The sequence below is a fragment of the Leuresthes tenuis genome, unplaced genomic scaffold (genome assembly GCF_036924035.1).
Source record: "Leuresthes tenuis unplaced genomic scaffold, fLeuTen1.0.hap1 SCAF_22, whole genome shotgun sequence".
NCBI classification, from domain to species: domain Eukaryota; kingdom Metazoa; phylum Chordata; class Actinopteri; order Atheriniformes; family Atherinopsidae; genus Leuresthes; species Leuresthes tenuis.
The window spans coordinates 14,035,454-14,049,482 of record NW_027325376.1 but is presented as its reverse complement, the minus strand read 5'-3'; the positions used below and the strand labels follow the sequence as shown (position 1 = coordinate 14,049,482).

The following is a 14,029-nucleotide window of genomic DNA, read 5'->3' as shown; positions in this document are numbered from 1 at the left end:
TGTTCCATTAAAAGAACTTAATGCTCCATGCAAACGAATGAAAAACACCAAATTGACGAAAGGAGCTCACGCTGAGTGTGTGCCGACCTTATTCTGCGAGTGTGTGTGAAGCTGCAACGCTTCAACAAACCAAAACGACTTTTCTCCCCCCTGTGTTACAGACAATACAACCTCCATCATCGTCATGGGCGTGTGTGAGTATGTGTGTGGGGGCTCTAACAGCCTGTCGTGATAAGGAGAGCCCAGAATAACACTCCGACATCAGCAGCCCTCCCTCCTGTCACTCACTATCGATTCCCTCTCTCACACACGCAAATGCACAAAAAAAAAAAAGAAGCACAGAGGTGACAAGGAAGCAGAAAACACTCCATCGTTCCCACCCAGATCCAAACATTTTTTTTTTTTTTTTAAATTTGGCAAATAATGTCTATAAGTAAAGTGTGATTATAGAGCCGGGTGTCCCAGTGAAATATGAAATAACCACGAAACAACAAAGCTTTTCTTTTGTACCCAACAAACTTTGAAAGTAACGTTTTTCGTTGGAAGTTATTTCTGCAGCGGGACTCGTCACCAAGTAAACCCGCAAAAACAAGATTTCATTCAAAGGGAGTGTGAAACATGAAAAAGGATTTTATACTAGGTTAGTCACAGAGTATGTGAGAATCAAGTGGGGTGCGTAAGACTTAAGTCATTGTCAGAAGGTGTGCATATGGCTCTATGTGGACGACTGCATATCAAACAATTTGTTCTGACCATGCTGCCTTGATTCTAGTTTTGTTTTGAGAAGCTCCATTTTGTATGATTTCACTGGGATTTACATCTATAAATGCATTTTAAACATCCAGTTTTGCTCGGACTAACGCAGTAATTAGTTTTGTCCTACTGTCACATAAATGTGCTAACAATATCTCATGCACTGGGCCTTTATATCCCATATTAAAAAACTTTTTGCACCACATAAATGTTGGAGGTTGTACAGAACTCAAGCAAATCCGTGGTTCAAACGATGGCCATTGATCTCCATGTATGAACGCTCAAAGACAAGATTTGTGAGGCTCATGGAGAATGAAGAGCTACAGCCAAAGAGAGCGCAAGCAATGGAGCCAGGGGACAGGGGGGATCCTGGAATAGCAAATAATAAAAATACAAGAAACATGACAGAGAACAGGTTGAAGCAGCTAAAGTCAGCTCAAAAAATGAGCAGAATATGGTTATACATTACACCTGGTTATACCCTTTGGCTCACTGATATTTCTTGCATGCAACATGATGGACTCAAGAGAAAGAGGCCATGGAGAGAAACTGACTGAGTTCTCGCCAATAACCAGATGAGGAAAATGGTTTGAATCGCTACAAATTTTAAACTCACACGAAAAACGTGTCACATTGATGGAGAACATCGACAATCCAACAACAGTGAAAATCTCTCAGTCCAGCTTGGCTGAAGGGAGGCAATGTCGTGGTCCTTGGTCTAACCAACAAGTTTTTAATGCACAAAAAACAAGTCAAACTGCATCTGAAAACTAAAAATAAGCTTAAATCTGAAGTAAGTATACAAAGTGCTGAATCAAAAGTGACAAGCTCAGGTCACCTGACTGACAGTCATATGTTTAAATTCACTGCAAAACCACAGTAACCACCAAACTGTGGACGTTTCCCCTTTAAAACATGTACTCTGTTCAGGACGGGTTTGCAAAAAAGTTACTGTTATGTCCATGGGCTCAAAAGAAAAAAACAAAACAAAAAGGGAAAGTTTCCCAAGACTTGGATAAATAAGATTTCAAACCTAGTAGTAGTAGTAATAGTAAAACTATGTTGGTTCGACTGTGAGAAAAGAAGTTGGGTCACACTTTTTTCAGACATATTTAACAGGGTTTCCCACCTTTTATAACGACCAAGGACAAGCCATCCACAGATCACATCAGTAGCTGTCAAATAAATGTCAGATAAAAGGGAAAAAAAAGAAAAAAAATGAAGGTTTGACCTGCATGTCGGTCTCATTTTTACAACTTCTGTAGGTTTGAGTGTGAAATGAAAGGGGGGTGCAAACCCTGTCCAGTCAGGTATGACTGGCTTCAACCACCCTTAACCCCAGAAACATTTAACAAATACGAGATTTGAATCTCTGAGCTTATTCTAAAGCCTGCAGGTCTCAGAGCTGACATCATCTCCTTTGAATAAGTCAAATTTGATTTTTTTTTTTTTTTCTTCGACTTTAACAAGAAGTGTGGGAACTTAGTTTCTGTGCTTCTGTGTTGTTTTTCACTTCGGCTGTTTTTTCTTCCTCCGCGAAAGCTTAGATCCCTAATAAAAACCACATCAAGAGCACTTTAAATTAAAAAAAAACAAAACGCAAGTTAACAAAACCGACATCGGGGGTACAAGTGGATTTACACATGCAGAAACACAAACACTTGCATGGGTTACTGAGAAGACAAAGTATGCAGAATCCCAGCGGGAGTTTTCTTTCTCTTTGTGTGTGTTTGTGTGTGTGTTAACATTTAATTTTTCCCTTTCTTTTTCCCAGGGAATAATGTCAGGGGGGGGGCATTAAAGAGGGTGAGAGGGAGAGGCATTAGAAGAATGTCAATATGACTGGAGAGAGAGGAGTGTGTGTTCGCTGTGCGTTCGACAACAATGGCTCTCCAGCCGTGTTGTTCCATGTGCATTCACATCATCCATTATTACCCCTGACATGTACCGCTGGGCGTGTGTGCGAGTCTGTGTGTGTGCGAGACAGAAGACACGATGACTGAGACCAGGAGAAAGTCAGGAACAAAGGGAAAATTTGAGACAGAAACGCACCTGTGCGTGTTCGCAGAGAGGAGAAAACGAGTCGTAAAAAGAGTCGACGAAAGAGCACGGACAGACAAAAACAGGTGGAAGGTCCAACATGTCACGCTCAACAAACTGCAGAACACCGTGTGTGTGTGTTTGTCTGTGCGTGTGGTCAGCTAAAAAGCAGAGGTCACGCGCCAACAATCCACCGACTCCCCAGCAACACAATCCGCTGTTAATTATTAGCCAATACTGAACGCCTACCAGCGAAAGCCATCCATCTCTCATCTGGTTCAACACTAAAATGACCGAGCTGAGTGAGCAGACGGCGACCCGCGTTCCCACAGAGGCCCTGATGTGAAATTCTGGGATGTTTCAAGGAGTTTCCAGAAATACTGTAAGGCACAAGATGTTTTAGACACTTGTGTGGTGTAGATTCTTATCAGGGAGGCGGCTTAGTTCTCTCAAAATTCATTCTGCAGCAAGACAACGAGTTCAGACGTACAACTATCTGACACAAGAAGAACAAGCCCCCAATCACCACAGAGCTCTGATTTAAGCCTGATGAGGTCAGCCTGGGTTTACATGAGGAGGCAGAGGGTATTGAGGAAGACTGAATCCACAGAAGAGCTGCGGGATTTTCTCCAATATGAGCCCAAAATCCCCATCTTCTCCGACTCCTGTTAGTTCCCATAATTTGGATGCTGAGCTGCATTTTTGACATGTATTTCTTTTCCTTTTTTTTTGCAAAATGCAGTTAAAATAACGCCAAGTTAGCCATTAGCAACAGACAGCCATCACTCGAAGTAAGACTTGTTTTTTTCTAAGGTTTTCCAAGCAGAGCCATAAACGGGTGTCTGCCATGAACATTAGATTTTACACTGGAAGTTATACTTAATCTCCAAATGCGTGACATGTCTGTGTGTTGGGTTTTGACTGTCTTATCATTGAGACAAGGAGGGCAGTAATCTGGTGCTAAGGGTTTTAAAATAGCCTCCGAGCTGCAGGCCAGCATCACGGCAGCAACTGTTAACATGTTGATAAAGAGAAACCGTCCAAACAACGCTGGTTTTAGAAATCCAGCTCACACCTGTCCCTTTCACATCACCCAGCGCCTCTCTTTCCGATTAAACTGACTGATCTTTTTTCAGGTTTCTCTCTCAAAAAAAAAAAAAAAAGACTACTTTTCCCCCTTTTGCATTGCAACAAAATCAAATTTGCTCCAATCTTGCGTCAGATCTGATCAGGCAGTCGGGGTGAAGGAGAGTTTCTTCTAGAAATGGGATTTTGTGAGTTTAAACTAACCTAAAATATCCAGTGTGGAGGTGAAAATAAAGCATGTTTTCAGTCCTCTACACTATCAATTTGCTGTTTTTCGCATCCGGCTGACAGAAACACGTTAAACAGATTAGCAGCACAATAACCAAAGTACAAAAAAAACTCATTGCTCTTCATCACTGACAAATAAAGAGGGAATTTAGGAAATCAGATACACCTTAGCCCAAGCAAAACGACCTCTCCTAGTCTTTGATACTTTGGGAAGCTATTTAGATGTAACAATTTGGTCAAAATGTGTAAATTAAAACAGATACTGTTGCCTCTCATCGCAGGCTCCTTTCTCTCTAACATGGAGGTGGTTACTAAATACCAACAGAGCGTACAGAACGCGCATCTGATGCATTTTGCATCAATCCAGTTTCAGAACGAAGGTGGTCTACAATCTGATACTCAAAAAGCGACTTCAGCGTTTTCATTTGAAAAGTCCAAGCAGACTTTTGTGTGTTCAGATAGGTGAGGTGGCAGGTAAACTTGCAGCAGGCCCGCACACACACACACACACACACACACACTCACAAACATAAGAAATGAATTGCTTAAGGTGGGTTTGCACGCCGGCACACATTAATGCTGCCACACACAAATGCTCCATTCCTGCACATATAGCCTCTGACACACGATCTTTCCCACAGAAAAAGCTTTCCACTCACACACACTTACACACTGAGCAGTGAGATAGAAAGCAATGGATTGTGTGCTGTGGTCGAAGCTGTCAGTTTTGGCTTTGCATGCGTTTGCTGCCGTGTGTTTGTATTCGAATGAAACACCAAATTAAGGAAACAGATGCCTGCTTGTTTGTTCATTTAACAACAGGCACGTGCACACACACACAATTCCATCAAGCTGAAAAGTCGATACAGTGAAAGCATCATTTTCACTCTGAAGTGAGGTCATGGACAGAGCAGACGATCAAGAATACAACCAATGAAAAACTGTTTGACATTTTTATGAATATTACATCAATGTCTCCTGAAAACTGTCTTTTTCTACACAGTGATAACACACACACACACACACACAAACACTGTCCACCACACAAATGACATAATCAACAACATCTAAGGAAATGCATAAATATCATGAAAGTGAGTCTCACTGTGAGGATCCATTCTGAGAAAAAACTTGAGAAATGTAATGAATTCCTAAACTTATCACCATGAATTCACATTTTCAAGGACGCAGCGACAGAACACACGCGCGCGCACGCACGCACACACGCACGCAGATAAATTATAAATGAGCACGCTTAAATCTGAAGACAAGCTGTGATATTTTTCTGCAAGGTTTTAGGAAGCGCGTTCAATGTTCCAAAAATGTAACGCAAAGCTGAACTTTTCTGGCTTCAACACGACGGGAAGTTGCTGAGAACATTACACCGAATAGGTAGATTCATCTGCCGTCCATTTACAGCACAGTTGGAAAGACTTTCAGATGAAATCGAAAACATACTGAAAGTGCTCAAAGTGTTCACCGACCTGGCGCTGGTGCAGTCCTGGTACAGCGTCTCGAAGTCCTTCCTGGAGATGAGCTTGCAGCGGTTCACGCCGGGCTGGATGGCGCCGAGACCCCGCAGGACGCGCACCTGCTCCACGGTGCACACCACCGGTGAGATGTCCAGCCTCTTCAGCTTGGTGTAGACAGTGTGCAGCCCGCCCACCAGGTGCTTCAGGAAGAGGTCGAACACCTGCGGCAGGCAGATCAGCTCCTGGCCGTCAACGCTGAAGCTGGCCACCTTCACGCCGTGCACCTCCACCAGCTTGCACTCGCTGCACAGACCCGGGTTGGAAGTTGTCTGAACCAAGCCGGGGGAGCTGGGAGTCAGGCCGGCCGCGCTAAGTGAGCCGAGCCCGCTGAGAGAGCCCAGGGCAACACCTCCTCCGGAGACAAGAGGGGCGGCGCCGCCGTTCCCCAAACCGGCCAGTGCGCCCCCTGGTCCGGGCAGAAACGCGCTGAGCATGCTGCTGGTGAGCCGCGGGGACGGGGACAGCGAGTGGGAGTGAGAGTGGGAGTTGGAATTAGTGTGCGCCGGGCTGGAGGTGCCGGTGGAGACAGCGGAGGTGTGGAGTCCCTCCGGGGCTGAGCGGTAGAGCCCGACAGGAGTTGGGGCACCCGAGCCCTGTGAGAGGAGCGGAGGAGAGCCGGGGAGCGACATGAAGGAGGTGGCAGTGGAAGAAGTGGAGAGTGGTGAAGGCGCACGCACTCTCTCCTCCTGTCTCTCGCTTTCACACACTCTCACACACTTCCCTCCTCTCTCTTTCCAGTTGGGAAACACTTGTGCCTCTTTCCTCCTAAGTTTTCCGCTCACTTTCACCTCCTCTTCTTCCTTCCTACCAATTTTCCTCTTGTTGTCTTTCACTCTTCCGTCTTTACATCCAGAATAAACTCTCTCCAGATATCCATGCGTGGACTGTCCGGTCTGTGCGTAAAACAGACTCGATCAGACTCCAGGTCAGCCCTCGTCCTGGCCCCGCCTCCTTTACGCAGGACTGACAAGCCGTTCAACCAATCAGATACAGACTGCCGATGTGATTGGTGAGGAAAGAGGCGGAGGAGGACTTTATCACACTCCATTGAAGTGTGTGCGCGCGCGCGCGCGCGTGTGTGATTAGGGTATCGGTCAGATCTCTCCCTTTGCTGTTTCATAAACTTTCTCACGAGCTGCTTTACTCTCAAACGGGAAGTTTTTATTTTTCTTCTTCATCATTTTTGCCTCAGCCTCCCGAGTCAGTGCTTGCCTGTGCGCGCGCGTGAGCGTGCGTTTGCCCGGTTGTGACTCACATGCGAGCTCTGGCGGCGAGATGGGCGCATGTTCTGCACACACTGACCGCCGATCAGTGAAAGTGTGTTTAAGACACAGAGGGAAATGGTAGGACTGGAAGCATGAAAGAAGCTAAAAAAGACACGCAGGGATGATGGAAGGACACTGACCCAAGAAGAGACATAAAGGAAAATTGAGAGAATCACAAGATGGGGGGGTGGGTAGTACTGAAGGAGATAGAAAGGGGAAAGTAATGAATGAGGGCGGTTCAGAAGGATGAAAAGAGTAAAAGCTAAATGGCGCATGGTGATCATTCATATCACAAAAGAAGAAGAGGGAGAAGAGGAGGATTAATGAAAAGAAAAAGCCATGAAAGAATAAGACAAGAGATCATAGAGCAGCATCAAAGAGAATTACAAGTGTGTGTGTTTAAGCGGTGAAATGGGATTGAGTGGTGTGGATTACAGACAGAAGGCTTTTTTTTTTAAATCCCATGTAATCTCATTACATTGAGAAACCCTGACTGAATGAGAGGGAAAGAGTGACAAGAGAGAGACACACACAGTGAAGGAAATGATGAGGCTGAAGGAAAGCAAGAGGCAACGAAACCGCTTTAAAAAGATCTGAAATTAGAATTAAGAATACAGCCGCTCGTTGCTGCGTTCGAGAGGAAGTCCTGATACGTTCAGTTTTGTTTGGTTCAGTTCTGCTTTCAGGCCAAAACAAGTCGTGTGCAGAGCAAATGAATTCAGCTTGGGCCAACTAAAAAAAAAAAAAGATTTGATGACTGGAAAATGGTGAAACCTCAACCAGTTTAAGCCTCAAACTCCAACATTTTCTCTCAGAATATGTTGCATTTTATGGTATAATATGTTGTAATAATGATCTTTTAGGGGTGTTGGAATTAAATTTGGAGGTGCTAGACCCCCGAAGAGGGTCTGAAATTGCCACCATGTTTTTTTCTCCTGTCAGTTGATATCAATCGAGGTAGAAATCTATTCAGCCGGGGCTGATGGTGGTTAGCACCGTCATCTCACAGCAAGACGTTTCAGGTTCAAATCCCAGCTGTGTGGAGCTTGCAGGATTTCCCCTTGTATGCGTGGGTTCTATCTGAGTTCTCCCACCACCCAGAAACATGCATGTCAGGTTAACTGATGAGTCTATAATTGACCCAAGAAGTGAGTGTGAGCATGCATGGCTGTTTGTCTCTGTGTGGCCCTGCGATGGACCAGTGACCTGTCCAGGGTGGACTCTGCGTCTCACCCAATGACAGCTGGAATGGGCTCCAGCCCCCTGCAGCCCCGAGTTGGATTAAGCGGGTATAGAAAATGGATGGATGGATGGATGGATGTATTCAGCTGGATATTTTCTTTATCTTAAAGCAAATAAATGTTTTCCCTTGTTTAAAACTAGGATCATCCCCCCGGTCTGACACTGCAATCTAGCATAGTAATTTATATAAGAATGTAACATTAATTTATTTACAGGATTTACAGTTTTTATTCTCTTGGGACGAGCAGTTTTTTTTTTTTTTACCTTTGAATGAAAGATGGATGGTTTACATCTTATACAAAACATTTTTTCCTTTCAGTTTTATTGTTTTCTTTCTTTAAATTGCAAATGCGCAGACTTTAGTTGTGGCCTATTTGAAACGATTCCAGGGAGCAGGGATATTTGGCGTTTGGCAGTGTTGATGCGGTATTTCAATAGAAACCAAATATGCTTTGTCTGCTGTTTATCAGTGCAAAACATTTTCATCTGTAAATTAAAGAGGTCAAGTGGAAAAATCTAATAATCCAAAAGACAAATTCCAAACGTAAAGGCGAAAAAGGGGGGAGGGGAAGTTGAAACGGTTGGATAGCCCCAGAGGATGAAAAAAGTTAAACAATGAAAGAACAGAGGTAAAAGGAGAGTCAGATGGCAGTCATTTGTCTCTCAGGACTAATAACGATCAAACTGAAGCTGGACTCAGAGAAAGACAGAGAGAGATGAGCTCTTAGTGGAGGTGAATATCTCTCAGTGGGGATATAATGACCGATATGAACTTGGAATTGGACTTCAAAATGTAGAGGGCAAGAAAGAGGAAGATGAGCAAACTCAGCAAGAGACAGAGTGAAAGAGGAGGCTAAACGAGACATGTGAGAAGGAGAGGAAGAGCAACAGAAAGAATGAATAAATGAGGTGACAAGGGAGAACGAGGACAAAAAGTGGAAAACCTTGTCTGCCAAATGCTCTTTGTCCCAAGAGAGGAAGACAGTAGAAGAGTCAGAAAACATGCCAGTTTTGCCTTTTTTTCAGACCATTAAATAACCTGTCATATCTTTGAGGCGAAGCAGGTTTTCTGTGTGGAGCAAAGAGCTGCAGCAACTGCAGCCAAAGACTTCCGCCTGCCTGCATGTATCATGTCATAGCAGGTCATCCATGGGCATCAATGCACCCCGTACCATAGAAAACATTTAGCTTATAACAGTCCTTCTCTTCCTTAGGCATGTAGAAACTCAGACGGGGACCCAGCTGACCACAGAACACATGTCCACCGTTTTTCTGTCCGTCTGAGATGAACTCGTGTCCGGAGAACTTGGCAACGTTCCTGCATAGAGTTGATTATATGGCTTCCTCCGTCTATGATACAGTTTCATGTTACATTTCTGGATTCAGAAGGGGACTGTGCTGAGTGAAAATGGTTTTCCAAGGTACTCCTGGGCCCACGTGGCTTTATTGATTATGGTGAAATGATGGTTTTTCATGCAGTGCAACCTGAGGTCATGAAAGCTAACAACATCCAACAGTGGTCTTTACACACTGATATTTCCTCAGATCTCCTGAATCTTTACACAATATTCTGAACCGTAGATGTTGAAAGACCAAAGTTCTTTGCAAATTACCATTGAGAGTTCATGATTTGTTCATTTTCTATTTCTTTTAACAATTGATCCTCACACCTTGTGAAATAAATCGGTTTCTGTTTTCCAAATAGAAACAAAGGTCAAACAAAGGTTCAAATGAATGATTCATTTCCAGGATTAAGTTTTTGTTGCATTGTAGAAACCTTCCAAAATGTTCTGGAAGCAGCGTTTTATTGATTATCTTTTAGAAATTGTGCTGGGTGGAACGTAAGAAAAGTATCATTTACATCAATTTTCTAAGATTCCATAAGAAAAGATTCATTGTAGATTTTAGGTGGGATTTTATGCTTGTGTCAGAATTAAGCCCATATAACCTTGACTCCACTTCTCGTTCAAAACAAATGAGTGGGTGAGTCCAACAATTTCGACTGAGTTTGACTGTCCATCGTCTTTCCCTACCTTTCAAATTAAGAGTTTGATTTTGGTCAAAAGCTCTGTGTTTAAACCAAAATCTTTTCTTTTTGGTGTCAGTATCCCAGCACCCTGTTCCTCTGAGCCTCACCTCTGTTAATCACTCTCTCCTTCTAAGAGCCACACAGGCAACAGAAGGGGAAATAATGTCATTTATCTATGAAGAGAATCTCCCAGGGTGGCTGCTGGATGTACAGAGCCACCTGACAATGATGTATGTATGAGAAAAAGTTACCTGGAATTAAGATGAACCAAAGAGGACGACAGCATAGTTTGGCAACAGTGTTTTCTAACTGAATCTTTTTGAGCTCATATAGGTACGGAAACCTTTTCTTGCTTGGCTTTTGAATATTTTGAACTGTTGTATTAAAACATTCAAACTCTTTAAGCGCCGCTATAATCGTGGTTATCGTTGTGAGTCCACGTGGTGAGAAGAAAACAGATGACAGCCAAAGTGAAAAATGTTGGAAGCATAATACTGCCATTTATGATGATAATTTGGACAAAAATAATGTCTATATTACCTCCTTACTGGCTTGAAGCACATGTATCAGTGTGTATTTCTGGTTTGCTGACACAGGTTTGGTTTCCTGGCCACGCAAATAATGATCTCAATTTCAAGGAGGCTAGATACACGAAGAGGTCAACAATGTGCATGGGAGATGAATATAAAAATAATGAAGAAAAGAGGATATGAGAGAAGCATAGAAGCGGAATATTTTATTCTGGGTGACATTGGTCTGCTGGCTTTTGAAATTTTTTATTTTTTTTAACTTCCATTTAAGTCAAAACATGAATGAAAGAGCGCTGCAGGCTAAGGGAGTATATGGTGAGTCTCTTTAAACTTTTTTTCTAACACACATAGACACGCACGCACACAAACATCAGTTTTGTCAAAAGTGTATATACAAGCATCTCTGCGACACACTCACCCTGCTGCTGTATGTGAGCCATCACTTGAGGCCATCAGGATTTATTTAGCTTTTATTTATACAAGCTTAAAGTCAAACCATCCATCTCACACAGATCAGCCCGCAGCTTTCATTACACTGTGTTTATGTGCGTGTGTGTGTGCGTGCTATAGATGACACCATGTGCATGTTTGCAAGTTTGTGTTGATATGCAGTAAGTCTTTGATGATGTGTTTGCTTTCCCATCATCTTTGGCTGTACCTTGAGCGATGATGTTAAGAACAGCGGCTCAAGTTGTGTTCTTTAATAATCTAATTCAACAACACAATTACCAAGTGTCAAACTGCAGAGTGAGCGTCTCAGGGCTGGACGGAGTGACGGCGATGCTTTGTTTCCATACAGGCCACTTTATCTTTTTTCACAATCATCAGCTAATTTAAAGCTCACTCGATGCCTCAAATATTCAATAAAAATCTCCTCCTGTTTTACGCTCACATGGGGTGGAAAATAGATTTGTCGATAGTGAAACCATGCAAAAGCAATTTGATGCATGTGTTGATTAAGTAATTATGTCCCTTCATGCAAAATGTATGGTAAAGAACACCTTTATTAGAGGATCGTTTGATTAGTCAACTGCTCCAGTATACCGTGGGTCTAATGAATGCTTAACTGTGAGAGGTTTGGAGCACTATTTCCACATAACTGCACTGCTTTCTCAGCTGTTATGGTGCTTCTGTTGCTGCAACATTTGGATTCAAACTGACAAAGACAGTGTCAGCGTCTCCTTTGAATAGGAATATAGATTAAATATATATTCAGTAGAGATGGCTGCCTGATGACTGCCCATCTTCGATAACACTATGTGAAGTTTTAAGAAACTGGATTATTTATACTTTGCATCAAGCAAATTGAGAAAGTTTGCTTTGATATCAGTGATACACGTTTGACGATAATTGCTTAAGACGCATGAGAATACAGTAAACTATCAAATTTTTAATAGTTTTTTTGTGTATAATTGTTTTGGGAGGGTACTAAACAGACTTTTTCCCCCATCAATGCTACCAAGCATCCCTAAGTATTATTATTACTCTACATTAGACCACATTAGCACCTAACTAGCTTAGTCTTGTCTTCTAGCTAAGCCGGTAACATCTAGCTCGCTAACTATACCACCGTTTTCCCAGCATGGCAGCTGGGACAGAGGCAAGATGTATTGCTATCTATTATTATGCCTACATTAGCATCTTTAGGTACACCTAAAGTGTCATATCTGGATGTGCAGAGTTTCCCAAGCTGTTCACATAACAGTTGAGGGATGCATTGCCATGGAAGCATAGCAAATGTTAGGAAAGCTAAACAAAGATATCCCCACAACCAAGTCATTTTAATCTTCGCTGAGTACTTTTAATCCATAATGAAGTCGCAGTGGATCAAAAGGAAGAAAAAAGGAAGTGAAAAACACCAGCGTTGAGGTTGAATTTGATCACTACCCTCCAACCTCTTTAAGAAGTCTGTGTCAATTGATAATAAACCACAACTGCAGAATGTTTTCCCATAGTTGTTTACCATTGACTGAGCTGATGTGTTGCTTACCGCTGTAGATGGACGACTGCCAACATGCAGCTGTAGAACAGTTCTCTGTGTGTTGGAAAGTGACCTGAAGGAGTACCCCATGTATTTAAAACTGATGCTAAGGGAGCTTAACCAAGGGTCAGTAAGCAAAGAGTTGGGAGTGAAAATGTTCTGTAAGATCGCAAAAACTGCAACCTGGTTGGAAGTTTCTTAAATTGCAGTAGGGCTGAATGGCAGCGTGATGGTTAGCACTGTCACCTTGCTGCAAGAAGTGTCACAGTTTGACTGTTAACCGGTTGGCCTTTCTGTGTGAAGTTTTCCCGTTCACGTGCACGTCTGGGTTTTCTCCGGGTACTGTAGCTTCCTCTCACAGATCAGTAGTTTAATTAGAGATTTGAAATTGACCATAGGTCTGTGTGCGGTTGTGTCTCAGTGTTGGTCCTGTGATGGACTGTTGGCAGGATGTTCAGGATGTTCCTTGTCTCTTGCCTGATGGCAGATGGGATTGGCTCCAGCACCCTGCAACCCTGAGTAGGATGAGGCCGGTATGGAAAATGGATGAATGGACAAATGTTAGTAATCAAATACAAACTAAACCTGCAAAGACTAAAATGTTTAATGTCAGTTTTTAAAATGTCAAAAAACTCTGTGTTTCTGTATCTAAATTTCATGTCTGTTTCTAAGCCATATTCATGTTTGATCCAGTGTCTCTTGTAGACAAGCTCATTTATACCCTGCTCGCGCCACATATATCAACCGTGAACAATAAAAGGCTGTGATGTACACTAGAGAAAAACTTATTATCCTAAAAGGTTAGGAGTAGACTTGGCAAAATAGAGAAAGCGTGCATGACAGCCACTTGGGGCAATGTTAAAAGGCTTGCTACTGTGATGTTTGCTTTTCATATTTGTCCCTTCATAAAAATACAGACAAAGTTACATAACATACAGGAACACTAACCTTTCTTTGAAATGTTTTTTTTGGTTTTTCTCTTAAACAAATGAGCTTGAAAGTTTCAAATCAGACCAAAACCTTGAGACCAACAGGGACATTTTATGCCATAAAAATGTTAGGCAATATCCAGTCTGGTGTAATAAAGCCGGAGCTCATTTCTGTTTCACACTTCTGTCTGTCCCCATCTCTCTTTAACTTTTTTTTTATCTGTCCCTGTCTGTCCTCCACCTCTCCTTCCCTCTCTGCCCTTCATCCCCCCTTCTCTTTATCACTCTGCTCATAAAACCTGCTCATCCAGAAAGAACAGAGTTTAGAGGAGAATGGAGGAGAGAGAGACAGAGAGAAATGAATGAGGGATAAGGACCGGCAGAGGAGAGAAAGATGACAGGGGGTAAGAAAAA

The 14,029-nt window shown here is 42.7% G+C and overlaps 1 protein-coding gene across 1 annotated transcript in view; it reads right to left on the bottom strand.

Annotated features, from left to right (window-relative positions):
* The window catches only part of LOC140281591 (dachshund homolog 2-like), an 89,077-nt gene extending 82,515 nt beyond the window's left edge, over positions 1–6,562 (bottom strand). Inside the window, exon 1 of the mRNA XM_072376077.1 lies at positions 5,592–6,562. Coding sequence (XP_072232178.1) covers positions 5,592–6,268 — 677 coding nt within the window. The 5' untranslated portion in view covers positions 6,269–6,562. The remainder of the gene's footprint in view (positions 1–5,591) is intronic.
* Positions 6,563–14,029: the final 7,467 nt, after the last annotated feature.